Source organism: Salvia splendens, chromosome 20 (genome assembly GCF_004379255.2).
Source record: "Salvia splendens isolate huo1 chromosome 20, SspV2, whole genome shotgun sequence".
Lineage (NCBI taxonomy): Eukaryota > Viridiplantae > Streptophyta > Magnoliopsida > Lamiales > Lamiaceae > Salvia > Salvia splendens.
In genome coordinates this window covers 25,111,148-25,138,436 of record NC_056051.1, presented here as the reverse complement: position 1 = coordinate 25,138,436, position 27,289 = coordinate 25,111,148, and the positions used below count along the sequence as shown (strand labels likewise).

The 27,289-nt window shown below is 37.5% G+C and overlaps 6 protein-coding genes and 1 pseudogene across 8 annotated transcripts; 4 read left to right on the top strand and 3 right to left on the bottom strand.

The window, feature by feature from the left end:
• The first annotated feature begins 1,973 nt into the window (after positions 1-1,973).
• Positions 1,974-7,211, top strand: LOC121782458 (CDP-diacylglycerol--serine O-phosphatidyltransferase 1-like). Of its 3 annotated transcripts, XM_042180316.1 has the most exons (14): positions 1,974-2,459; positions 2,603-2,774; positions 3,996-4,187; positions 4,367-4,432; positions 4,526-4,585; positions 4,793-4,883; positions 5,055-5,109; positions 5,212-5,291; positions 5,390-5,506; positions 5,611-5,695; positions 5,879-5,970; positions 6,329-6,582; positions 6,670-6,758; positions 6,848-7,211. In XM_042180316.1, exons 3-14 carry the CDS (start codon positions 4,024-4,026, stop codon positions 6,973-6,975), a joined length of 1,281 nt encoding a protein of 426 aa, XP_042036250.1. In that variant the 5' UTR covers positions 1,974-2,459; positions 2,603-2,774; positions 3,996-4,023; the 3' UTR covers positions 6,976-7,211. The 3 variants fall into 3 exon arrangements, with proteins under 3 accessions (XP_042036250.1, XP_042036249.1, XP_042036248.1); XM_042180315.1 differs by lacking the exon at positions 2,603-2,774; XM_042180314.1 differs by lacking the exons at positions 1,974-2,459; positions 2,603-2,774 and adding an exon at positions 2,830-3,872.
• A 97-nt stretch (positions 7,212-7,308) lies between these two features.
• On the bottom strand, positions 7,309-9,835 carry LOC121782460 (palmitoyl-acyl carrier protein thioesterase, chloroplastic-like). The gene is made up of 6 exons (XM_042180318.1): positions 9,250-9,835; positions 9,017-9,150; positions 8,782-8,895; positions 8,529-8,697; positions 8,395-8,463; positions 7,309-8,307 (listed from the first exon to the last, which is right to left on the bottom strand). Exons 1-6 carry the CDS (start codon positions 9,622-9,624, stop codon positions 7,996-7,998), a joined length of 1,173 nt encoding a protein of 390 aa, XP_042036252.1. The 5' UTR covers positions 9,625-9,835; the 3' UTR covers positions 7,309-7,995.
• Positions 9,836-11,124: 1,289 nt separating this feature from the next.
• Positions 11,125-13,295, top strand: LOC121782461 (annotated as a pseudogene).
• A 151-nt stretch (positions 13,296-13,446) lies between these two features.
• LOC121782463 (sec-independent protein translocase protein TATC, chloroplastic-like) lies at positions 13,447-15,794 on the bottom strand. Its single transcript, XM_042180319.1, has 4 exons — positions 15,460-15,794; positions 14,768-15,075; positions 13,922-14,212; positions 13,447-13,816 (listed from the first exon to the last, which is right to left on the bottom strand). Exons 1-4 carry the CDS (start codon positions 15,647-15,649, stop codon positions 13,607-13,609), a joined length of 999 nt encoding a protein of 332 aa, XP_042036253.1. The 5' UTR covers positions 15,650-15,794; the 3' UTR covers positions 13,447-13,606.
• Positions 15,795-17,789: 1,995 nt separating this feature from the next.
• On the top strand, positions 17,790-19,417 carry LOC121781737 (palmitoyl-acyl carrier protein thioesterase, chloroplastic-like). The gene is made up of 6 exons (XM_042179432.1): positions 17,790-18,155; positions 18,255-18,388; positions 18,509-18,622; positions 18,718-18,886; positions 18,952-19,020; positions 19,106-19,417. The coding sequence occupies exons 1-6, from the start codon at positions 17,790-17,792 to the stop codon at positions 19,415-19,417; spliced, it is 1,164 nt and encodes a 387-aa protein (XP_042035366.1).
• Positions 19,418-19,842: 425 nt separating this feature from the next.
• Positions 19,843-22,531, bottom strand: LOC121782459. The gene is made up of 4 exons (XM_042180317.1): positions 22,176-22,531; positions 21,931-22,024; positions 21,190-21,399; positions 19,843-20,941 (listed from the first exon to the last, which is right to left on the bottom strand). Exons 1-4 carry the CDS (start codon positions 22,248-22,250, stop codon positions 20,217-20,219), a joined length of 1,104 nt encoding a protein of 367 aa, XP_042036251.1. The 5' UTR covers positions 22,251-22,531; the 3' UTR covers positions 19,843-20,216.
• Positions 22,532-23,261: 730 nt separating this feature from the next.
• LOC121782457 (protein DETOXIFICATION 12-like) lies at positions 23,262-25,978 on the top strand. Its single transcript, XM_042180313.1, has 7 exons — positions 23,262-23,609; positions 24,008-24,552; positions 24,626-24,712; positions 24,790-24,846; positions 24,988-25,226; positions 25,427-25,632; positions 25,775-25,978. Exons 1-7 carry the CDS (start codon positions 23,388-23,390, stop codon positions 25,838-25,840), a joined length of 1,422 nt encoding a protein of 473 aa, XP_042036247.1. The 5' UTR covers positions 23,262-23,387; the 3' UTR covers positions 25,841-25,978.
• Positions 25,979-27,289: the final 1,311 nt, after the last annotated feature.

Below are 27,289 nucleotides of genomic sequence, written 5' to 3'. Positions count from 1 at the left end.
ATAAAATGGAAAGTTATTTTTTCAGTAATCTGTATTATAAAATAATCAATGAAGTGTCGAATTAGAGTCAAACAAATTGAACAATATAAATTTTATCGGGTTTCCGGGCCAGCCCATCGGGTTTTCGGGTCTGGCCCTAACGGGTTGCGGGTTAATCGGGTGCGGGCTAATCGGGCTGTAATTTTATCGGGCTGAAAATTTTCAGCCCTAACCCTATAAATTTGGCGGGCTATTCGGGTCAGCCCACGGGTTACGGGCTAAATTGACATCCCTACCCTCCCCCTCCAACTAAAATAATCCCACAACTTAATCCTAGATGGATAGTCTCATGATATTAGTCATGACAACCGAACGACACCTTATTGTACCATATATAATTTGTCAAACGTAGAGAAAATATTCCAAAGTAGGTGCAGTTCATTAAATGAAAAACAGAAAATAGGACAGCACCATAATAGGTCGTATATATGTGAATTATTCCTATCATTTATGAAGGTATAGAATTACAATGAATTCTTGAATAAATTGTCAAATGAATTGTCCATTAATTAATAATGTTGCACCTCACAAGCATTTTTATAGTACTTCAATAAATACTTCTAGGGCCCAACTATTTAGAAAACATGTTAATTATACTCTCTTTGTTTTACCAAGTACAATATTTCTTTTTAAGATTTCACCACTCATCACGCTTATTTTACTTTTTCTTATCTTTTATACTCCCTCCGTCCCATAAAAATATGAGCGAATGAGATAGCACAGTAATTAAGACAAAATTAGTAAAGTAAAAGAGATGAGGATAATGGAATGGTAAAGTAAGATAAAGGAAGAGAATGATAGTTAAAGTAGAGTTAGTGGATATGGAGACCTACATTATTAAATTGATATGACTTTTCAAAAATGGAATGCACATATTTTTGTGGACGGCTGAAAATGGAAAGTGCACATATTTTTATGGGATAGAGAGTAGTATTTTATTCTTTCTTCTATTTTGTTTTAGAGGGAACATCATTTTAGGTCCATGAACTTTGTCAGAGTATCATTTTAGGTCCGTGAACTTTGAAAATCTTATTTTAGGTACGTGAACTTTGAGTTAGTATCATTTTAGGTCCTTTTTACTATTTCCAAGTTTTTTCGGACGAAAATACCCTCAATACCTTAAATATTTAGAAAATTTGTCAAAAATATATTGTAAAGATATTTATAAAAAAATATGAGTATATGATAAATTTATTAAAAATATATACATTTTAAGGTATTGAGGGTATTTTCGTCCAAAAAAACTTGGAAATAGTAAAAAAGACCTAAAATGATACTAACTCAAAGTTCACGGACCTAAAATAAGATTTTCAAAGTTCACGGACCTAAAATGATACTTTGGCAAAGTTCGTAGACCTAAAATGATGTTCCCTCTTTGTTTTATTATCATTAAACTCATTTAACACAATGGAGAGATATTATTATTAGGTCGTATTCATCTTGATTCTTGGTGGACTACCATTTGACAAGAGTGAAGGTTGTTAGGTTGAACAGATAGGATCCGATTAATCTTGCAATAAAGTTAGGTAGATAATGCTTTCTCCGTTCCTGAAAAGTATGAACTCTTTCTTTTTTTTTGCGTCCCGGAAAAGTATAATCTCTTTCCTTTTTAGTCTGTCCCTAAAAAATATAAACTTTCTATTTTTAAAAACTTTTTTGTCTCTAATGAGGTGAGACCGATTCACCACTATCTCTCTTACTTTACAAATTATTAAAACACGTATCGAATCAAATATTTATACTCTTTGAGGACAGAGGGAGTAATAATAATTTCCTATGTAACAAACTTCAAACTTTTCTCAAAATTAAATTGACTCAGAGATTAATCAAGATTATTTGACATCAAAAATTTTGTTGAAAAGGGGCTAAATAGTCATTTCATATACTATCATGGTACAATTTGGGGGCAGAAATTAAATCATATTCCCCTGAAATCATCGACATGTCTCCACCGTCGTCTCCACAAAACCAGAGACCCCTCAAATATTTTTTTAAATAAATTTCTGCAACTATAAATTAACAACCCCAAATTTTCGAACCACGATTCTCTCTTCTCCCTCGCTCTCTCTCTCTCAATTTGGTTTGACCATCAACGCCACCCTGCCGCCATTGAAACACATACAAAAAAAGCTCGAGCTCGCACTTTCCCTCCCCTTCTCTCCGAGACTAAGCAATTCGCCAATTCCACAAATTTCTTCCTGATCTCATATGTTTATTAAACTAATTTGTTATCCAATCACGCACACGCGCGCACGAGCGGTGCTGTTGAAGTGAGAGTCGCCTTTTTCCGTAAAAGCGAGCACCTTTTCCTTTCTCTCAAATCGATAAACAGTCTATCCATCTGGAATTTCTGATCGGACGGCTCGGATTCCTCCCTGTCTAATCGTGCAGCTGCGATCGCCTCCCAGCCTTTCACTTACGTGAGTAAGAAGCATACAGTAATGCATAAACATTTGATGCGCTTTCTCTCACCATGTCATTTTTTTCGCATCATTAATCACTGTATCTAATCATTTCTGCACGCAATCATTGTTTCCGTTATGCATAATTTTCATATTTTCAGCTAAAAATTGAAGATTCATCTTTCTGTTTCTTTTCGTGGAGCTGCTTCTCAATCTCACCGGACGTGAAATTCCGGTTTTTGGTTGATTTGGCGGTGGTTATTTTTGCTACTTTAATTGAGTTTCAGTAAAATTGAGCTTCGAGAGTTTTGGATCGGTGTGCTATATTTGGAGGTTTGTTGGTGGTTTTGTGATTTCCCTTTTTCATTTAATTTGCATGCAGTAAAGTGCTTTACCAAATCAATGTTGGGGATTGTTTACTTGAGTTTGATAGCGACATCATCAATTTTGCATAAATACTAAAATACTATATTTATAAAGGGTACAATAATGATGTTGAAAAGTTGGTTTTGTACAGATAGACTGTTACTGTTCTGTGATCCACGCTTTACTGTTTATGGGTTGCAAATGGAATTTAGGGGTTGTTTTCATGGCTGTTTATATTAAATTGAGATTATTATTTTTGTTGAATACTGAGACCAACTCTTTTTTTTTTCTGAGTCTCTGAGTAACTTTTGCTTGGTTCTCATCTTTTCCTAGAGAGACTTGTTCTTTTTCCCAGAGAGACTTTGATCTTTTCTGTAGTTTCTACTGGATCATTTTTTATAGAAATGTTTTTTTATAGTTTCTTTATTGGTTTTACAGACTCATTTACAAAGAAAAAATAGTGGTCAAATTGGACAGAAATGCAAAGTCTACAATACTAGTTCAGTTGCTTAATGATTTAAATTTTGAATGATTTGGAAAGAAAGGCTGCAAATCCTAGCAAATGGACTTTGTTGTATATATTTCATTTGGCATATAAAGGTGCTTTATTGTGTAGTTCTAGACCACTCAACATTGTCACAAATGGTGAGAGGTCTGATTCGGAATTGTAATTTGTGATATAACGGTGAACTTTCAGATTTGGCTGTTGGCATCTTGCTATAGTTTGAATTGACCTGCTCCAGAATGGACTCCGATGTCACCTTTTTATTTAGATAACAATTGATTGGATTAGTTTTAGTTGTTTAGTGGCTGTCTGATGTGTTAAATTCTTTTCTCTTCAAGAGTATCTTAGCATATGCCATTCAGTGGAAACTTTTGATACCACAGTTTATTCGTGCAATTTCTACGTTCTTCTCTTTGTCAAATTCTAAAGTATGATTGAGCTCGAACACCATAGGCTTCGGACATGTGTGTTGTAACTTTCTTGATTTTTTTTTTCCTTTGAGGTACCACAAGATACTGAAAAAAAGAGAAAATCAACAATTCAGGATAGGAATACATGAGGTGGCATAGAACGCCCAGTTCCATTCATCAGTTCATCTCATGAAAAATATTCTGATGCCTTTTATGTATTAAGGAGTCTCAAGAGAGTATATTTCTTCATGGTTTGTCTATCCTGTATTGCAGTAGGGGCTCTGAGTACTTGCTATTTGGTATGGAAGTGAACGATCAGAGGAGAGGTAAGCGGAAGGACCTTGTCAGCCATCAAAATGGTGGCGTGAGCATATCGGTCATTGAAGATGAGCTTGATCCATGGACTGCGTGGGCTTACAAGCCTCGTACTATTACCCTTTTACTTATTGGTGCATGCTTTCTTGTGTAAGTTAATTATTTCACTTTGTATTTCGTAATTCTAACTGAATATTGATATATATACTGGAATGAAATATCAGAGACTTCCATAATTTTATTTCTTCATATAAATTGCTTTTTTTTGTTAGCTTTTCTAATTCTGAAGTATCAGTATCCTCATCTTTGTCTTTGAAAATGCTGTGCAGATGGGTAAGTGGAGCGCTTGACCCCGAAAGTAGCTCAGAAGGAGATTCTGTAATGTCTGTGAAAAGGTGTGTTGTACAAAACTTCATCTTAGTGCATGCCGAATATTCCTTCTTTTCTCTTTTCGGGTTCTTAAAAACTTCTTCTTGGTGCTTTGGTAGGGGTGTCTGGGCAATGATCGCTGTGTATCTTGCTTATAGCTTGCTACAAGCTCCTTCCACGTGAGTTTTAATGTATATATACTTGAGTTTAACGTGCCCTTATTCTGTACTTAGATTCACTATCTTGGTGTTAGGCAGATTACTAATAGTTTCTCCATCTTCCAACTGTTAGCTCAACTTTGGGTGGATCCAAAAAATTGTAGTATTTCTACATGTATTGTTTATTTGTCCCTGTTTTATTTTATTTCGAACTCTCTTTTTTGTCAGAGTGCTAATCCGACCACATCCTGCAATTTGGCGTCTTGTTCATGGAATGGCTGTTATTTACCTTGTTGCTTTAACATTTTTACTGTTCCAGGTCAGTGATTATGCAGTCAAATTTTTTTTGCTGTCTATTTTAGCTTGAGATTGTGAATTTTTTAGACTAATTTTGGGATTTGACTCAACCTCACTTCTCATGCGAATTAGGTATAGCATTTAACAACTGTGTTAGTAAATTCTGATGCATAAACTTATTCCTTTCCTCCAGAGGCGTGATGATGCTAGGCAATTCATGAAATTCCTGCACCCTGATCTTGGTGTTGGTAAAGACCTGATCCGATTCATGTTTGATTGTCGGAATATGTTTATGTCACCCGTGTTATCATTCAGCAACAGTATTAATTCTAAGCAATTCCTTTGTGTAGAACTTCCGGAAAGATCATATGGTGTCGATTGCAGAATTTATGTCCCTGAAAATCCAGCAAGCAGGTTTAAGAATGTTTATGTATGTTATCTTTATTCTTCTCAAACAATTCTCTCTGTTGTTACTTCAACAACTAAATGTGCTCTGAAGCTAGACTCATGTGTTCTATTTGCTTCTAGGACACACTTTTCGACGTATTCGTTGTGGCTCATATTCTTGGGTGGTGGGGAAAAGCTATAATGATTCGCAATCAACCTCTTTTGTGGGTACTTTCAATTGGGTTTGAGTCACTGGAGGTCAGATTTACAATTCTTCCTTGTTTCTACTTATCTTCATTAAGTTAAACGCATGTGCCTCTCTTTTATCCCTATTTTCTGAAGTGATTTTATGGTTTTTTCAGCTAACCTTTCGCCACATGTTGCCAAATTTCAATGAATGCTGGTGGGACAGCATTATTCTCGATATATTAATCTGCAATTGGTTTGGTATGGATCGATCTTTTTCTTTTAATTGCAACATCATTGTTGTGTCCTTTCTCACTGTTAACTTCTACCATAATAGTGGCTGACCTAACAAATTTCTTCCTCCCCCTAAACTTCCATCACACTCTTTACAAAATCCTCAGATCTTATATGTTTCATTGTTGACTGTCGTTATTTTTCTAACAGGTATTTGGGCCGGCATGCGTACTGTTCGTTACTTTGATGGAAAAACTTACGAGTGGGTTGGTATAAGCAGGCAGCCAAACATCATTAGCAAAGTAAGTTTGTTTGCCATATGTTCTTGTGAACTTAGTTCCATTTTCTATAATTTGCTATGAGGCATGTTCTATATCACTGTTGTAGTTCTATTAATAATGTCTAATCCAGTTCCAGATTTATATACATTATTTCATCATATTTGTCTTAGGCAGTAATGTTTTAGGCCAGAGCAGTTTTTATCATCTGCCACTGAAACTCATGCAAAATTTAAGTGGATATTTCTCACTATCCAAAATGGGCATGCGTGCATTCAATTAGAGAACTTTCTACTTTCTTTCTCTAGAAAGTAGACCCCCTTGATTTACTTATGGGAACTGTGGCTACAAGAGTAATATAACATATTCGTTTTCTTTACAGGTGAAAAGAACACTGGGCCAATTTACTCCTGCCATGTGGGATAAAGATGAATGGCATCCTTTTCTTGGTCCAATCCGATTCTTACAAGTTCTCAGTCTTTGCATTGTTTTCTCGACTGTGGAACTCAATACCTTCTTTCTGAAGTTCTGTCTTTGGATTCCTCCTCAAAACCCCCTTATTGTATATAGGCTGGTTTTCTGGTGGCTCATCGCAATACCAACAATTCGTGAATATAATTCCTACTTACAAGACAGGTAGCTCCTCTCACTTTGAACATTTTGACTGCATAGAGCAATCCTTTTTGGTTTTTCACATTTTTGCTTGATTTCTCTACTTTCTAGAAAACCTGCGAAAAAGGTTGGAGCATTTTGCTGGCTTTCCCTCGCTATCTGCATTATAGAGCTTCTCATTTGTATCAAGTTTGGACATGGTTCGGTTTTCTATTCTAATTGTACTTCACTAGCATTTTGTTTCGAGTTAAACTTTTCTCTCACTACATGCTATGTAAAACCCTTGCAGGCCTATTTCCTCATGCCATGCCTACATGGTTGGTTATATTTTGGAGTCTATTCGGACTTGGACTCGTGATATTCTTGGCTGTGTGGTCATGGCATCTGCATCAATCTATGAAGAGAAAGAGGCAATAGGTTAGCTCATTTTCACTTTCTCATTGTTTATTGAAGGAAATCTTTATTTTTTCCTTTCATTAATCACCCTTGTTGTAAATATACTTCTATAGCTTCAATCGTATTCTCTTCTAGGTTATATCTCAAGATTATCTATGTAGATTGTAGACAACCTTAATTCTTTTTTACTTCAGGCTTGGCCAAATGTGAAATTTTGTTCACTTAAATGTTCCAATAAAAAAATTCTCTTGTAAGAATCCATACGCTGTTCGAAAATATTTTAGTTATAATATGAATTCATGTTTTCTGCTCTATCAAAAGCAGCAGAAAAACAAGTTGTTGTCTAGTATTCTTTGACGAATCTGGTGTTTCCATCTTTAGATATACGCAAAACCTACAGAACCTAAACGAAGAGCTCGGTATTTGAGTCCCTTTTACATTACAATTATCAGAATTGTATATAACTCCTATGCAGTCCTAGTCATATTTCATGAATAGAAACAAATACAGTACTCTCTTAGTTTGATATATTCAGATGGTTACATCTATCAACTTTTCTAACACTTCTTGCTTCGTGTTCTCCCCTCGTTCTCATCAAACTTTTCGTTGTATACTCGTGATGTTCTTGTATCATTGTACTACTCTGTTCCTCATGCCTTTACTAGTGAGCAGACATACATGTGCTAATTTTTTTTTATAATGATACTACATTTGACAGTGATCATCAATACAGCAATGAATTACTAATATGTGTGATCCTTACTGTACAATTATCTTACAAACACACACACACACACACACACCCCTACCATTCAAAAATATTTGGTTACAATAGTTTAATGATTCTTGAGCTGTGTCTGCTTCGCTGCTTGCCCCCGGAAAACTCTTGTCTCAGCAATGGCACACTACAATTTATTTGCACACAGTTGCCGTTCCGATTTTCCTCTCCAGGTGGGAATACTACACGTTTTAGGTTTATGCTTCTTGACATATATTGACTCATGATCCTGAATTTTCCTGAAAAACAACTGTGATGATTTCTCATGAAGGGAACAGTTTAGCACTGTGTTTCTTCTCCCTCCATGTTGTCCTCCCCCTCACAATTTCTTCGTTTTTGCTCTCCCCCTTTGTCTGGAGCAGATGAGTGTAACTGAGTTGCTTCTGGTTTATGGCTCCTACCAATCCATTTCCTTGAAGGATTTGTGAGGAAACCGTGTGCCCGTTGAGACCGATGTTCTCGTTGAATTGAGGCTCACACAAAGACTGAACCACATCCGAACTCCCACATTCTTTTCTGTATTCTAGGACTATGTCTGAGAGCTGATGCTTCTCCAAGAACTCATCTGGGATTGTCTGATCAAATTGAAAGAGTTAAAAGAGTTATATGAGGATTGTAACAGGGCATAACTAGAGCGAGCTTGCATATTTTTCGAGCTTTACCTCAAGCATCCATCGGAGGTACTTGACATTGTTAACGTGATTGTTCATGTCCAGATCACTTCTATTTGGCTGCGGCCAAGAACACTGAGTTCAATTACTATACTTGTTTGTTAAGGTGTAAAGTTGAAAGATACCTTCAAGTTTGAGTGCACGTAGCGCGCTTTGTCGTCAAGTTTCTCGATCTTTTCCGGGCCCTCTTCCTCTATGGCGTACTTCTCGATGAACCATGGCGCGATCTCGGCCCTCACCTCGTCCGGCATCTTCGACAGACGCCTAGTCTCCTTGTTCATCATCACCCACGTACTGTTGTTCCACCACACATCATATATTAGTATTCATCGAAACAGATCGATACAGACGTACGCCTTGTCTGCTCATTCATCATACCTTGTTGCTCGTACGAATACGATGCCGGTGGCTTGGCTTCTCAGAAGCCAATCTCTCCTCATCCCGTTCTTCCCCGATGCCCCAACCCATGTGTCGATCTCCATCACCTCCCCCCTGTTTTACACACAGACTCTGTCGTCAGTGACTATTCAATTGAGTGACGATCTCATGATTGTGAGTGCTGTTGCTTAATAGAGTGACGATTTCATGACTGAAATCGTCAGAGATATATTACCAGATTGGGTAATGATCAGCTTGAACTTGCATTCTTGAAACAACCCAAATGAGGTTATTCCTCATCATTCCATGAGTAGCTCCAAATCCATCACTCAACAGTCCTGACATCCACACATGATTCAGCGCCGTTTCCTGCACCAAAAACATAAGCATTCACACACACCTCCTCTTTCCTCAAAAACATCGAAAAAAACATAGGAATCTCCAAAATAACCCAACCATCACAATCACCTGAAGCAAGTTCAAAAGGCTTTCAATGGTGGCAGTTTTGTCTGCCCCAACTTCATAAGACCTAATCACCACAGTCTGCCTGTACCCAAATCCCTCATCCACGATCTCGCCATGCCGATACGGATCCACCATTTGCTTCCTCCTCGGAATATTCTGCCGGAGATGCTCCTCCAACACGTCCTCATCCACTCCACCAGTACAAGGCATAGGCATCGCGTGGTCCTGCCTTAACAAGCCCATCTTTGCAGCCGCGAAGCTCTTGCTTCCGTTCACCTTCACGCAGTTGAGCTTCTGCTTGCTCGACTCTCCGCTTCCACCTCCGCCTATGTAAACCGCGGTTACGGTTATAGTTACATGCCGCAGAAGACAAGCCATTTGTACTGTTTTGCTACAAACAGTGGGAAAATGTTGTGGAAAATTTAGTTTCCTTGTTTAGTATGATGGTTATATAAGTTGTTGGGCGGAAAAGCCTAAAAAATTTATTATTTTACTCTAATTAAATATAGATGAAACGAGAAATAGAGCTTTGTTCTAAAATATGGTTGTTTTCGAAGGTGTTTATGTGTCAGTTGATTTATGTTTTTTTGTGGAGCTTTGGCGTCTGTACTTAGCACTAATCGTCAGTGTTGAAATGGACATTCCAATATTCGATTTAATTAATCATTAGCTCTCTCTGTTTCTCCTCTAACTTTAGTCATTGAATTCCATTACATGTATTTTTTCTTTATAAACAAAATGTGTTTATGTTTTTAATAAGCGAAATTCCCATTGATGTTCTTAATGGTCATACATAATTGTGAATATTTGAGGTTAATTTAAAAAATTGATTGTTGGAATCATGTGTGACTGATTATGTTATATATTTTTCAAAACCTTCTCGAGTTAAATTTCTCAGAACCATCAGTCAAATGCTGAATTTTTACTACTATTATGGCAGTATTTGGTGATGTGGATAGCTGTTATTCTAAGGTTACAGATTCTATTGGGCAAGCTACATTATGGGAATCCACCATTGCTATTCAATTTTAAAAATGATTCATATTCCATAGTAATTTCCTTCAACTTTTTGACATTTTCTTGTTCTTCACTCTGACTAATTCCCTTAAACCTCCTATTTTCATTTTTCAACAACTTAAAACAACAGAAAAGGTTGAATTATATGATTAGCAAGCGTTATGTACAAACCACAAAATTCATCTAGGAGCTTCTCTACTCAATTACCTGCTTAAATCCCCAATGGGATATATGTATGTTACGCATGTAGTGTACAATTACCTGAAAGACATGCAAATATCATGAATTTTGGTAAAATTATGGTTTCGTCTCGACAAATTTTTGCTCGACTTTCCTGTGGTCCAATATCTTGTTTCCTATTAGTAATATGTTGTTGATGTGGTTGATGCGACACTCACATGTTTTAAATTGATGACGTGATTGAGTTATGAACTAAGTGTTTTGAGAAAAATGGTAAAATTCGCAGCTAATCTCGTCCATATAAAAATTTTTAGATGACAAATTAAATACAAACTGAAATTAGATATGTGGGAAGATTGGAAAAATGTTAAAATTCATGTGTTTTACAACTAATTTTTAAAGTTACGAGACTAATAAGATCTTGACCATAGTTTAAGATTTTTTAATTTACTTTTTTTTTATAATTGTAAACTATTTTTTAAAGTAAAGTAATAGTACCAAATAGCCAGCCCATTAGTGTATTATAATTTTAATGAAAGGCCCAATAGCCAGCCCATTAGTGTATTATGTCGATTTTATTAAACAAAGAAAATTGAATCCGGATCCGTGTTAATTGGCCCATTTTATCAGCCCATTAAAGCTCTGGATTTCATTTGTCGTAAAAAATCACTCAATAAACCCTCAAAATGGAAATTAGCATAGACGAATTCTACACATAGTGAGTGTTATTGTGCGCGTAGTGGAGATGGGGAAAGCAGCTAGGGAGCAGCTGAATCGAGTTCTGAGTGAGCATCTCAGTACCGTACACGAAACATTACAGGTAATTCATCAATTTTCCTTTACTTTTTCAATCAGAATTTGGATATTTCGTTGAGAATTTGTCAATTTTGAGCGATGTGGTTTTTCCTTGGCTCTTCTGTTAATAGATGCGTTATGTAGGTATTGGATCAAACGCCGGTCTCTTCTCTTGAGAAAGTGAGCTGGAAAGAGGTCATTCAGATTGGTGAACAAGTCTCCAAACAAGCTACCATGGGTCTCTCTCTCATTGTAGCTATTCTGTTTCTTTTATGTTGTTATGTTTGTTCTGCTTAAACCTAATTTAGGATTTATAATTGGAAGAAATTTAGGTTTATGCATGCTGCAATTGTATATTCATGAATTAAGGATAATATATTGCTCAAATAGGAAGTTTGATGTTTAATTAAATGTACCTAGATAGAATTTCTGAAGTGATTGCCTTAGCTAAGTATCTGTTACCTTCTGCTTGATTAGCAGTATCTTTTGACGTTTGATTATATGTAATTAGCTCAATTTTCTTCAAAGATTACCTTAACTATCCGTTTCCTTATGCCTTAATTCCAAACATCGTTTGACCTCTATGTAAAGCTTTATTTCAAGCTATGCATCTTTTACTTTAGTTGTTTATCATCGTTTTGTTAGGATAAGAGCCACATTTAGGCAATATTTATTCACACGTTTGTGCGAATCGCTATACTAATTATCTGCATTTGTATTGCTTTATGTGCAGTTGGAATGCTGTATACTGGAGAAACTCCTGAAATTAAAGCCCTTGAAGAAAATATGGCATCATACTTCAATACTCTACAAGGTTTCCTGTTGCTCTCCCATGGAAGTTCAGTCGGTGCTGGTCCCACTCTCTTGTCGTGCATACATGGTTCTGTAAAGCAAGTCGTTGACAGCAGTTTCATGCTTTTACAGGGAGCTGTGTCTTCCTATGGTACTGTCCCCCCCCCCTCTCTCTGTCACACACACACACACACACACACATATTGAGTTAACTCCAATCTTGATTCTATAAGAAATGATGCTTTTGTATTATGGACTTGTAGTATGATCTCTTCTCAAGTTAGCACAAGAATATACCCATTATTTTAGAGATCAAGAATTCTAAGTAATCTATAAAAGTTGGCTTTTACAAAAAAATGCACAGTTTTCCCATGCAGGAAAGTTGAATCTTCATGATGGTTTCTAGTACTTGTTTTGGTAGCATTGATTAAAATCGTGATGTGGTTTTTCTTGAACGAATTTGCAGGGTCATCATCAAATAAAACCCAGAAACTCGCGATCCCACAGCTCGTAGGTACAGTATGGAATGCTTGCTCTGCCCTAAAGAAGACTCCAGCCACAAACGTCACAGCTATTGGGCGAGCAATGACACAAGCCACGGTTTCCATGAAGGATGTGCTTCGTGAGATGAAGGAACTGAAGCCAGCTTCCCCTGATTCAGCAGACGAAGCTTCTGCTCACGACTCTACAAAAGGCAAAGACAAATCCATCTCTGATGCCGATGATGACGATTCCTTTGACGGAGAGTTGGGCAACGACTTGTCTCCGGAAGAGATGAAAATTGTGCAGTTAACAACCAGGCGGTAGTTAAGGAACTTATTCGATCCATCACTGGATTGCTTCAACGGGAAGGTGCAGGTGGTGATGCCATCTCAGTAGATTCTCTGGAGAAACTGCTGAAGCTATGCCGTGAAACCGGAATACAGATTGATGAGCTCGGAGCATGCCTTTACCCGCCTCAAGAAATCTCCGCGATCAAGATGGCTCTGGAGAAGATCTCGAGCTTCAGCGATGAATCGGAGACAGAGCTTCGGAATCTCAAGGGCTTTACAGAAGATTTTGGCAAAGCTTGCACCGGTTTGAGAAGCTCATTAAGACAATTGGAAAACGAACTAGGTTGTTCTAACGTAGGTGATATTGTCCCAAAATTGGAAAATCTTGTTGTGAGCAGTTGATCAATTCGATTACATGATCAAACTACCTCAATATTGTCATGAATTAGTCTATATTATTTTTATCTATCAAATCTATTGTTTAAAATAAAAGCATCTGTAAATCTCTAAAATTTCATTAATTTTGCATATCAAGCTTTAAAATATGTTTGAGAATGACGACTAATTGATTTATTCTGATTTTACAACCAACTAAGATTTCAGCATTGGTATGAGCATAACTTAGACTTGTGTACGCAATTGGTCATCAACCAAAATGTAACATTGTATGTAGTGAAACGACGTCACATCTGTTGTTACGCATACAAATTTTAAAGCCGGTATGCATATTCTATGATTCAACCCAAAAAATCTTTATACAAGAACATAGGCAGCAAACCCTAAAAGGGTTCGATTCTATCAGTTTATCGACCAAGGACCTTGACCATGGTTGCGCCACCAAGATAGAGACCCATAAGAGGGCCGGCAAGGAGCATCTGAGTTAGAGGATCGGTCGAGGGAGTGAGCACAGCAGCAGCAACCACTGAGCCAACCACCACATATCTCCATATAGACAGCATTTGTGCTGAAGAAACCAACCCCACTTGCCCGAGAAGCAGTTGTATGACAGGGACCTTAAAATCATTCCACAAATGGAAATTTATGTAAACAGACAAAACAACAAATACATGAGGAAAAAAGTTAGTACTACAAAATTGACATAAAGAATGAGAGGAAACCTGGAATGACAAGCCTGTGCTGAACATGAGCACAAGCACAAACTCAAAGTACTGATCAATTGACCACAGGGACTCAACCGCCCCATCAGAGTAGTTAATGAAGAACGTCAGGGCGGCTGGAGTGAGAACGAGATAGGAGAAGACAATGCCTGCATAGAAGAGGACAGACGAGCCTAGGACAATCGGTCCAAGAAATCTTCTCTCCGCCATTGTAAGACCTGGAAGAACAAAAGCTATGATCTCGTAGAGAATCACAGGGATCCCTAATAGAAGGCCACAGTATCCAGAAACCTGCAAAGATTTTAGTCCAAAAATGCGCTTATCAGTCTTATTCGAGTAAAAAGTCTCAACTATCAAAACTCATGCATGAAACAGTGATCACATCATTTCTACCGCAAGCTAATGCATAACACGAGAAGAGTCCAACTGATTTCCAAGAGCCTATTTCAGCAGAGAATGATCACAACGAGAACGAGCTACACATATTCAAGAACATCGGCTGTCTAACTGAAGTTAAACCAATCAAGGGATATGAGGATACAAACAAACCTTAAGAGATGTGAAGAACAATTATCAGGAGCAAGTTGTAGAAAACGAATGCATTGTGCCACTAATCAGTCCTATTCGAGAATGGATTACAGTAGAAACTCTCAACTATCAAAACTCATGAATGAAATATGATCACATCATTTCTATCACAACCTAACATATAACACAAGAAGAGTCCCAACAGAGTTCCAAGAGCAGATTTCAGCAGAGAGAATGATCACAACGAGCTACACAAATTCACGAACATTGGTTGTCTTACTAAAATTAAACTGATCAAAGGTTAGTATACAAACAAACCTTAAGAGATGTGAAGAAAAATTCTCCAGGAGCAAGTTGTAGAAAACGAACACCTTGTGCACTCATCGGACCTTCAAGGAGCAAGATGAGATCCTTTGAAAAGGCAAAACAACCAACAATGGCAGCCCCCACGGCCAAAACAGAGACAAAGATTCTCTGCCTCAGCTCATCTAAATGGTCGTATACACTCATTTCTACGTCGTCTGGGAGAAGCTCTTTGCTCGGATAAAGAATGTCGTAGATGGAATTTCCTCCATCATCTAACTTGTTGTTCAAAAAAGGATTTTCTTCTGCTTCATTGCTAGAGTCTGCAATTACATAGATAAATCATAAGTAATTCATATAGTATTTCTTAATCCAGCTTGTGTTTTAGATACTCGGAAAAAAATATGCAGTGGTGTAACCGTCTCTATGAAATCGAAAGAAATTTTATCCAATTATTAATGGATTAAAGCATGCTAACAAACTGCATAATCATAATCCATATAGACAGGAAGAAAGAGGTTCGATGATCAAACATCCAAACTGTAACAAATTAGCCAAATATTCAAGTTCTAACTGATTGAATTTTGATCCGAAAACCTAAATCAGAAGCTGGTATAATTCATTACTCAAATCAACTACTATTACCAATTCATATTGAATCTATGAAATTTAAACAGAAAAACAAGAAAATAAGAGTTTCTACGCACCATTGAAATTGCTGGTTGTACCGATTTCTTGTTGTTTCTGCGTCGCATCTTCAACGGCGGAACAAGACAGTCTGCTGAATCGCTTCCTACTTGAGAAGCTCCGAGAATTAGGCGGTCTGTGATTGACGTGCGAGAGAGTTGTAGAGAGAGAAAACGAGTTCAAGCATTTGAAATCGAGCGCGGTAGCCATTGTTGGAGGTGGAAGCAGAAACAGAAGCTGGATTTTGGAGAAGATGATTGGTTGTAGTTTGCTTAAGCGGTGATAATTTTCAGTTCATGCTGGCGCAGGACAAGGCGCGTTGTAGTTGAGTAGCACATGGATTTGCTACCGTGCGCTTCAATTTTTTTAATTCCGAAATGGTTTCGGTTTGGGTGAAAAAAACCGTTTTCATTTAACTGATTTTATTTTTCGCTCTCTTTTTTTAATAGTAGATATATAAATAGAAAATCTTTAATATATTACAGTGTTCGGTTAGCAAGATTGTATCCCATATTAAAATTATAGTATGTTTAGTTTATGAGATTCAATCTCACGATTCAATCTCACATGGATAATCATGACATAATTAGTCATAGCTAGGCCCCCTATGATTAAAATAATCTCACAACTCAATCATATATTATATCTGACCATCTTAGCATTATTTTATCTTGAAACCGAACACCACTTCTTTATCCAATTGAATAAATTTATCTCGAAAGTGGCTCATTTTTTGAATTCTAAACCTTTTGTCTTCCATATTGATATACAACAAATTATTGATTTATCAATTTAAATAAATCTAAATTGAAATCGGCTTATTTTTAGAACCTTGTGATGAAAAGCAGTGGAGTTTAAACACAACCTAGATAAGTTTTATGGTTTTATAGATAGTGCTTGTTAAGCTCATAATTCACTTTTTTCTTGCTATTGTTGCAACAAGATCTGCCACTCCATTGCCAACTGTGCTACATCATGTTGGAAATAGGAGTAAGGGAATGACTTAAAAATGAAGGATACTAACAAGACGAGGTCAAAAGTGGAAGGAAATTACTATGGAATCTATTTCATTTAAAAAAATGAAAAGCAATGTGAACAAGGTGGATTCCAAGGAATTTATCTTGGCCAATAGAATCTGTAACCATTGAATATCAGCTATCCACATCAGTCATCACCAAATATTGCCATAAATGTTTAGCATTTGACGGATAGACCTGTGAAAGTTCTCCTCGAGAAAGTCTGAAAATACACAATCACAATTCACTCATGATTCTCACAATCATTTTTTCCATTAACCTCAAATATTCACTAACAACGTCAACAGGAATTTCGCATACTAGAATATGGTATTTCTTCAAATTTTCTTTGAACTTCTTAAAAACATCGCACGTTTTGTTATAAACAAAAAATGCATATAATGGAATCCTCCTTTAACTATTTCAATATTCAACATAACCTCCTCAAAATCCAATAGTAGAAAAAAAGAGAAAGATAAACAAGTCGTTTCAACTTTCAAGTTCGAGCAAAAGATGCAAAAACAACAACTTGAAACATGATAATTAAAAAATTACTATAACAAAGGCAACTAAACATAACTAAAACATTTCTTGTCCAGTCACTGGTTAATGGGAAACTAATATGTATTAGTATGATGGTGTGTGAGTTATAACTCAAAATAAAAAGTGGTCAATGAAACTACTCTCGCAATCTCTGAATAAATTTTAACTCATACCTAGTGCAAGTTAATATGGTTTGCGAGTAAATAATCACTGAAAACAGACTTCAATTTTTGTCAACGAAGATGGATAATAATTCCCCATTTATCCTGTGATGACTTAAACATCCGATTTATTGAACAAAGGAGAAGCGTCTTACTACTAAACTACTAGTCAATTTTATCAGTCGCCTCCCACTTCAGTAGAGAGAAAAGGAAAAAGTTGGAAGAAGCTAACAAAATTAAGACACACACACAATGCAGTTTCATGCAAACCTATGACTAAGCGAAAGCGCCAAAACCCCCCAAATTTAGGGGAGAAAAAGAGAGTAGCTCATGATTAATTAAACCAAAAAATAAACTAATTAAATGAAATGTTTATATGTCCATTTCAACACTGACGATTACAGCTAAGTACATACGCCAAAGCTTCAAAAAAAAACATTTATCAACTGCCACATAAACACCTTCGAAAACAACCATATTTTAGAACAAAGCTCCATTCCTCGTTGCCTTCTTTTTTAACTTAATCAGTTAAAAAAGAAAGGTTTTAGTCTTTTCCGCCCTACACCTTATAAAACCATCATACTAAGCAAGGAAATTAAAATTTCCACTGTTTGTAGCAAAGCAAAAGAAATGGCTCGTCTTCTGCGGCATGTAACTATAACCGTAGCGGTTTATATAGGCGGGGGCGAAGAGTCGAGCAAGGAGAAGCTCAACTGTGTGAAGGTGAACGGGAGCAAGAGCTTCACGGCCGCGAAGATGGGATTGCTGAGGCAGGATCACGCGATGCCAATGCCTTGTATCGGTGGAGTGGACGAGGACGTGTTGGAGGAGCATCTCCGGCAGAATATTCCAAGGAGGAAGCAAATGGTGGATCCGTATCGACACGGGGAGATGGTGGAGGAGGGAGTTGGGTACAGGCAGACTGTGGTGATTAGGTCTTATGAAGTTGGGGCAGACAAAACTGCCACCATTGAGAGCCTTTTGAATTTGCTTCAGGTGATTGTGATGGTTGAGTTTTTGGAGATTCCTATGGTTTTTTCGATGTTTTTGAGGAAAAAGAGGAGATGTGTGTGAATGCTTATGTTTTTGGTGCAGGAAACGGCGCTGAATCATGTGTGGATGTCAGGACTGTTGAGTGATGGATTTGGAGCTACTCATGGAATGATGAGGAATAACCTCATTTGGGTTGTTTCAAGAATGCAAGTTCAAGTTGATCATTTCCCAATCTGGTAATCTCTCGATCTCGATTCCGGTCATGAAATCGTCACTCTAGTAGTTCTCTTGATTACAGTCATGAGATCGTCATTCCATCAAACAGTCAGTGATAATGGAGTGTGTGCATAAAACAGGGGAGAGGTGATGGAGATCGACACATGGGTTGGAGCATCGGGCAAGAACGGGATGAGGAGAGATTGGCTTTTGAGAAGCCAAGTCACCGGGACCGTATTCATACGAGCAACGAGGTATGATGAACGAGTGGACAAGGCGTCTGTTTCGATTTGTTTCAATCTATTTCGATGAATACTAAGATGACATGTGATGTGTGGTGGAACAATAGTACGTGGGTGATGATGAACAAGGAAACTAGGCGTCTGTCGAAGATGCCGGATGAAGTGAGGGCAGAGATCGCTCCATGGTTCATTGAGAAGCACGCCATAGAGGAAGAGAGCCCGGAAAAGATCGAGAAACTGGATGCCAACGCGCGCTATGTGCACTCGAACTTGAAGGTATCTGTCAACTTACAAACTTTAACAAACAAGTGTAACATCTGAACTCGTGTTCTTGCCCGCAGCCAAAGAGAAGTGATCTGGACATGAACCATCACGTTAACAACGTCAAGTACCTCCGGTGGATGCTCGAGGTAAATCTTGAAAAATGTGCAAGCTCGCTCTAACTATACCCGGTGACAATCTTCATAAAACTATAACTCTTCCAGTTTTCTTCAGACAATCCCAGATGAGTTCTTGGAGAAACATCAGCTGTCAGACATGGTCCTAGAATACAGAAAAGAATGTGGGAGTTCGGATGTGGTTCAGTCTCTGTGTGAGCCTCAATTTAACGAAAACATCGGTCTCAACGGGCACACAGCGTCATCACAAATCCTTCAAGGAAATGGATTGTTAGGAGCCATAAACCAGAGGCCACTCAGTTACACTCATCTGCTCCAGACAAAGGGGGAGAGCAAAAATGAAGAAATCGTGAGGGCAAGAACGACATGGAGGGAGAAGAAACACGGTGCTAAACCGTTCCATTCATGAGAAATCATCACAACTTTTTTTCAAGAACATTTCAGGATCATCACCAGGATCATGAGTCAATATACGTCAAGAAGCATAAACCTAAAACCCATCATATCCCCGCCTGGTGTGCAAAATTGAAATGAAAACCGTGTGCAAATAAGTGGTGTGACATTGCTGAGACTGAAGTTGTCTGGGGGCAAGCAGCGAAGCAGACATAGCTCAAGAATCATGGAACTATTACAAGCAATATGTGTGTGTGTGTCTATCATGGAACTAGTGCAGTAAAAGATCACAGAAATTTGTAATTAATTGTTGTATTGGTGATCACTGTCAAATATGAGTAAACAAACAAATTTAGCACATATATGTGTGCTCACTAATAAAGCCATGAGGAACAGCGTAGTTCAATGATACAAGAACATCACAAGTTGACAATGAAAAGGTTCGATGGGAACGTGGGGGAAAAATGAAGTAATAAGTGATAGAAAAGTTGGTAGACGTAAACATCTTAATATATCAAACTAAGAAAACATTTGTTTCTATTCATGAAATATGACTAGGACAGCTTACAAGTTTTGTAATACAATACTGATATTTAGAATGAAGAAGGGACTCAAATACCAAGCTGTTCGCCTAGGTTCTGTAGCTTTTGTGAATATCTTAGATGGAAACACCGGCTTCGTCAAAGCCTACTGGCCAAAAATGGGTTTTCTGCTGTTTTTAATAAAGCAGAGAACACGATTTCATATTATAACCAAAAGTATTTTCTAATAGAGTATGGATACTTACAAGTAGGTTGATAGTGTAATCGAATTGGTTAGTTGCTTACGACAAGATTCTCCAATTTTGGGACAAGATCACCAACGTTAGAACAACCTAATTCAGTTTCCAATAGTCTCAATGAGCTTCTCAAACTAGTGCAAGCTTTGCCGAAATCTTCTGTAAAGCCATTAAGGTTCCGAAGCTCCGTCTCAGTTTCATTGCTGAAGCTCGAGATCATCTCAAGAGCCACCTTGATCGCAGAGATTTCTTGTGGCGGGTAAAGGCATGCTCCAAGCTCATCAATCTGTACTCCAGTTTCTTGGCATAGCTTCAGCAGCTTCTCTAGAGAATCTACTGAGATGGCGCCATCACCTTCACTTTCCTGCAGAAGTAATCCAGTGATGTATCGAATTAGTTCCTTAACTACCGCGAGAGTTTCAGACACAATGCTGGTTGTTAAATGCACGATTTTCATCTCTTCAGGAGACAAGTCATTGCCCAACTCTTCGTCAAAGGAATCATCATCACCATCAGAGATGGATTTGCCTTCGGCTTCGGTAGAGTCGTGAATAGAAGCTTTGTCCGCTGAATCAGAGGATGCTGGCTTCAGTTCCTTCATCTCGCGAAGCACATCCTTCATTGAAACTGCGGCTTGTTTCATTGCTCGTCCAATAGCTGTAACGTTAGTGACTGGAGTCTTCTTTAGGGCAGAGCAAGCGTTCCATACTGCGCCTACGAGCTGTGGGATTGTGAGTTTCTGGGTTTTATTTGATGATGACCCTGTAAATCCGTTCAAGAATACCTCATCATGATTCTAATTAATTCCACCTAGACAAGTACTACTAAAAACCATCATGAAGCTTCAACTTCCGAACACAGGAAACTGTGCACTTCTTTGTATATATGCATCATATCAGGAAAAGTTAAAGCATCATTTCATACAGAACAAGATGGAGCTATCTCAACATGTGTGTGTGGGCGCACGAGCGCGCGAGAGAGAGAGAGAGAGAGAGAGAGAGAGAGAGTACCATAGGAGGACACAGCTCCCTGTAATAGCATGAAACTGCTGTCAACAACTTGCTTTACAGATCCATGAATGCACGACAAGAGAGTGGGACCTGCGCCGACGGAACTTCCATGGGAGAGTAACAGGATACCTTGTAAAGTATTGAAGTATGCTGCCATATTTTCTTCAAGGACTTTAATTTCAGGAGTTTCTCCAGTATACAGCATTCCAACTACCCAAAAAGTAATATAAATGCAGACGATCAGTATTGCACACAGCACAACTGTGGACTATATTTCCTAAATGTGGCTCTTATCCAAATGAAACGATGAATGCAACCAAGCTATTAACTCTTCACAAAGACACAAACAACTAAAGAAAATGAATGCTTAGTTCTATTACAGTCATACTAACTCAACTTATCACTGGTTCCAGTTATTCGATCTCTATGATCGTTAGCTACTCAGTGATGCATAGTTTGGGATAATGCTTTATATAGAGCTCAAAGGATGCTTCAAATCAGGCAGAAGAAAACCGATACTTAGCTAAGGCAATCGTTGGAGAAATTTTAGCGAATTACATATAATCAAACATCAAACTTCCTACTTGAGCGATATATCAGCCTTTAATCCCGTAGTTATACACAGTTGCAGCATACATAAACCTAAATTTCTTCCAGTTATAAATCCTAAATTAGGTTTAAGCAGAACAAACATAACAACATAAATAAACAGAGTAGCTATAATGAGAGAGTGGGAGAGACCCATAGTAGCTTGTTTGGAGACTTGTTCACCAATCTGAATGACCTCTTTCCAGCTCACTTTCTCAAGGGAAGAGGCCGGCGTTTGATCCAACATCTGCATAATGCATTGAATAAATAAATAAAAATCAAAACACAACAGTAGAGCAGAGGAAAAACCACACAAAACAATAGCTCAAAAATCGACAAATTCTCAACAAAATATTCAACTTCAGATAAAAAAAAGAAAAGGAAAATTCATGAATTACCTGAAAAGTTTCGCGAGCGGTATTGAGATGCTCACTCAGAACTCGATCCAGCTGCTCCATAGCTGCTTTCTCCATCTCCGCCGCGCGCACAATCACACTAACTTTGTGTAGAATTCTTCGCTGCTAATTTCAATTTTGAGGGTTTATAAATGTGAATATTTTAAGACAAATCCAGAATTTTAATTGGCCTGCTAATTATGAATCTATGATTCTTATTCGGAAAATATTACTCCTACAAAAGTTATTAGAATTAAATTTATAAATAAATAATTACATTTAATCAACTAATTGACGTAATAATTAAATATAATTAGCGTAACAATTGAAATAAAATTTCTTTATATTGATAAAATAACAATAATAAGATATCTATAATTGCAAATTTACATTAAAAACAATAGTATAATTAAAAACATATATTTCCTCCTTCCTACATTTATAGACATAGTTTGACTCACTCGTATTTTAAGAAAAAGTACTAATAAAAACTGAGTGGAAAAAATTTGTGTAACCTGAAGTCTAAATAATTGGAAAAAAATTTAACTAATTATATCACTAATTCGATTTCATAAAAAAATAAATATTGCAAGCTAAAACGTAAATAATTTATGTAATAGGAATATAAAACCTGAATCATGAATTCTATGTTTGAAGTGATCATGCACCAGTGCTGTCATTTCTCAGAATAAATTGTGTTGAGTGTGATGAATTCTGCACTTTGCAGGCAGCAAAGGCAAGGGAGAGGCTGAGAATGATGATGGTGATAGGCTAACATGAAGAAAAAGGAATTTAAATTTCCAATCTAATGTTGTAGTAGTTATAATAAGATTTATGGGATTTTTACAATTTTGATTTGGATGATTCATATGAACCAATTCTCAATCCATAAATTAGAGCACTATTTTTATTTATTTTAGATGCACAATATATTTAATTATTGTCCATACTAGTATCAAGAATACAGTACTTTTAGAACAATTCTACGAGAAACGGTTATTTAATTGAATCAAAAAGATAATCTTGAATTGAGATGTAACATGCAAAAATACAAATTTATTTGAATCACATAACGACCATAATTTAAATTTGACTACATTCAACAAAATTCCACACGCCACTCCAAGGTAAATAAAGTTAGTAGAAGCAAAGTCAAAACAAAAGAAAACTCTATAATAAAAAGTTAAAAACACATATATTCTGAAGAGAGAGAGAATGGAGGAGGGATTGTTAGCAGAGAGGAGCAGGAGATGGAGAGAAATAAGAGAAGAGATGAAGAGATTGGGGCATATAGCAGGGCCTATGGTGGCTGTGAATCTATCTTTCTACTTGCTTCAAGTTATATCACTCATGATGGTTGGCCAATTAGGTGAACTCGCTCTCTCCGGCACCGCCATCGCCCTTTCTGTCGCCGGTGTCACCGGCCTCAGCCTTCTCGTATTCACCTCTCCCTCAAAATCTCATCTTTTTTTAGTTTTATTTTTGGCACTGTGTGATTATTTTCTATGTTCACTGATTATAGTTCCTGTCCTTTTCTTTTCAAGATAGACTAAAAACAGTGTGGAGTGATTATGATGATGATGATAAGGTTATCTTTTGTGCACGAGATTTAAAAAATATATATTTGTTGAGTTAAATGAAAAAAGTAAAGTAGGAGAGCGAATAAAGTACTCGTAAACACGTAGATGTATTAAAAAGAAACTCAAAGTAGACATGAATAGGAGGACGTTTGGTTTGGTGGATGAGATAGATAAGATTGACAGAATCGGAAAATTAGAGTGTTGAGTTATCTATCACGCGCTACTTCTCTCGTGTTTTGATATGTGGTGGAACAGTTGGGAATGGCGAGTGCTCTAGAGACGATAAGTGGACAAGCGTTTGGAGCAAAGCAATACGAGAAAATAGGAACTCAGACTTACACTGCCATCGTATCTCTTATCCTAGTTTGCATCCCGGTATCCCTTCTGTGGGCAAACGTCGAGTACCTACTCAAACTGGGTGGCCAAGATCCTCATATATCACACGAGGCAGGAAAAATGGTAGTGTGGCTCATTCCCACGCTCTTCGCGTACGCCTTCCTTCAGCCTCTCATCCGCTACTATCAAATGCAAAGCCTGATCCGTCCCTTGCTAGTGAGTTCGTGCATCACTCTCTGCTTCCACGTGCCTCTCTGCTGGGCTCTGGTTTATAAGTCCGGGTTGGGCAACGTTGGAGGCGCGGTCGCCATGGATCTTTCAATGTGGTTGAATGTCTCTATCCTGAGTTTGTACATGAAATACTCCCCTCATTGCGCAAAAACTCGTTCTTCGATTTCAATGGAGATTTTACGAGGGATGAGAGTGTTTTTCAAGTTTGCAATCCCTTCTGCTACCATGATTTGGTAATAAACTTAACAAACAACACACACACGTGTTAAAAAACAACATAACAGTTCGTTTTGTTAAATTTTGTAGTCTTCAATGGTGGTCGTTTCAGCTAATGATCTTGCTTTCTGGGCTATTTCCAAATCCGCAGCTTGAAGCCTCGGTGCTTTCTGTGTGGTAGGCTCTGTGAATTTTATGTTATCCTTTACTTTTAGTTTGATCCATTTCTAACACTTTTTCGCTCGTGTTTACAGCTTAAATACCGTTGAAACACTTTATGCCGTACCCTATGGTTTGGCTTCGGCAGCAAGGTAGAGTCGCGACTAGTTTAAGAACCGAGCTTATAATCTCCTTAACACCGTCTATAATTTTGTAGCCAAACACGGCCTAAGAGTCTTGTAACCGCATATGTGTATAAATAACGGTGGCTGAACTCATGCTCGAATATGCAGCACTCGAATATCAAACCAGCTGGGAGCCGGGAGACCACAGGGGGCGCGTCTATCTCTCATTGCTCTATTGATCCTTGCAGCAGTGAATGCATTCGTCGTGAGCCTAGCCATCTTCCTCAGTAGGAATGTTTTCGGCTATGTTTTCAGCAATGAGAAGGAAGTCGTGGACTACGTGACAAGGATGGCTCCTCTCGTGTGTTTATCAATCGTAGCAGATTGTGTGCAAGGAGTCCTTTCAGGTAAAACGAAACGCCTGTTTGGCGTATGAGATAGATAAGATTGGCACGACCTAGAATAATGCAAAATGAACATTTGATTGAGTTGATTATTTTACCAATAATGTGTTATCGCCCGAACCAAACGCCTCTTTAGCGTTTTGCACAGTCGTATATCTCTGTTTTATACGAGCAACTTCTTTATATATATATATCTGTTTTAGGTGTTGCAAGAGGTTGTGGGTGGCAGCATATTGGTGCTTACATCAATCTTGCTGCATTTTATCTGTTTGGACTACCAATTGCAGCTGTATTGGGTTTTTGGGTGGATTTGAGGGGAAAGGGGCTGTGGATTGGAGTGGTGTGTGGCTCGACGCTGCAGTGTTTGATGCTCTCGGTTATTACAGCTCTCACGGACTGGGACAAACAGGTGTTCCTCTTCGTTTCTTCATCTTCTTCTTATCCTTCTTTTGTTGTGTTCGTGAATGAAGACAACACGCACATTTTTGTGTTGTTATACTATCTCAAAAGAATTTGTGTTGAATGCAATGGATTGTTTACTTAATTTACAGGCATCAGAGGCAAGGGAGAGGTTAATACATGAGGAGGCTGTGAATGATGATAGGCTGTTAACATGAAGATAAATGAATTCAAATTTCCAATCAAATGTTGTAGTTGTAAGATTTATGGGATTTTTCCAATTTTGATTTGGATGATTCATTGTTAACCAACTTTATATATCAAGCTGGTATGGTAATCTATAAATTTGAGCACTATTGTTAATTACTTTAGATGCACAATATATTTAATTATTGTCCCTAGTGTCAAATTAGTAGTTTGTGAATATTTATTAATTGAATTAAAGATGAACGGTTATTTCATATGATGACTAATATTTTCCACTCTTCATAAGTAGTACTATTAGACTATTAATCGTAATAATTAATCGACTAATTTGGCATTAATACACTGTTTGTGAAACCACGTATGCACAGCCCTTCGAGACCTCATCCAAGCCTCCTAGCTCAACTGGTTGAGAAGGGAGGCAAGGATATGGCACCATCCAGGAGGTCTTGAGTTCGAATCCTGGATGGTGCAACTTGGGATTAATTTCCCCTGTGGGCCTTTACTGAGTTCGAATCCTGGATGGTGCAACTTGGGATTAACTTCCCATGTGAGCCTTTACAAGGCTGGTTGCCTTGGGCTTGGCAAGCTTGCGGACCTAGACCAGTCTGAGGGTGGCGGGTAGTCTACGGGCCTGGACCACGTCGGTGGGAGGCTTGACGGCATGTCTGAACAAGACTACGCTAACGGGCCGGTTCCCGGCTGGGAGGGCTAAGTATTCGAACCACGAGGGGCTGGAGGAGGACTAGCTCGCTTGCCAAATGTATCCCGAACTCTGATGTGTATGTGTGTGTGAAAAAAAAAAAATAGTTCGAGACCTCATTTATGTCTTTTCTTGCCCTACAATTTGTTCGAGCATCTAAAAAAACATGCTCACGAGTCCGTGAAAACAAACCTATTTGGTTCACCAATAATTGATTTCCAATCCAATATAAAATGTTACTACCAACAAACTCTAAACAATAGAAAGAGACATTAATTATGTTATAACGACTAGAGGGTACCTTTTCTTTAAGAACAAATCACAAAAAAAATATTAATTTAACTGAAAATGTAATGCATAACTGGTTTTATTTGCATATTCTCATTCTCAAATTTCATTAAATTATTGAGATTCATGAGTGCATTGTGAAAAAAAAATTGGAATAATATTTTGTAAATAGTAATGTAGAAGAAAATTTCCTTATTAGAATTGATTAATTTGTTATTGAAAATAAATTTACTATTTTGGAATTTTATGATACTTTATAAATAATAATAAAAATTTAACACGACATATTATTAAAACAGCCTCCTTCTAATTTGAAGAAAGAAGTTTTGACTTTTGGAAAGTGATAGTAGAACAAAGACATATAAATAAAACACGTATATTATCGAGAAAAAATATCTTATTTAAAATATTCAATATTAGCAGCTCAAACTCAACTTTAAAGCTCATGAAAAATTATAACCCAAAACTAATC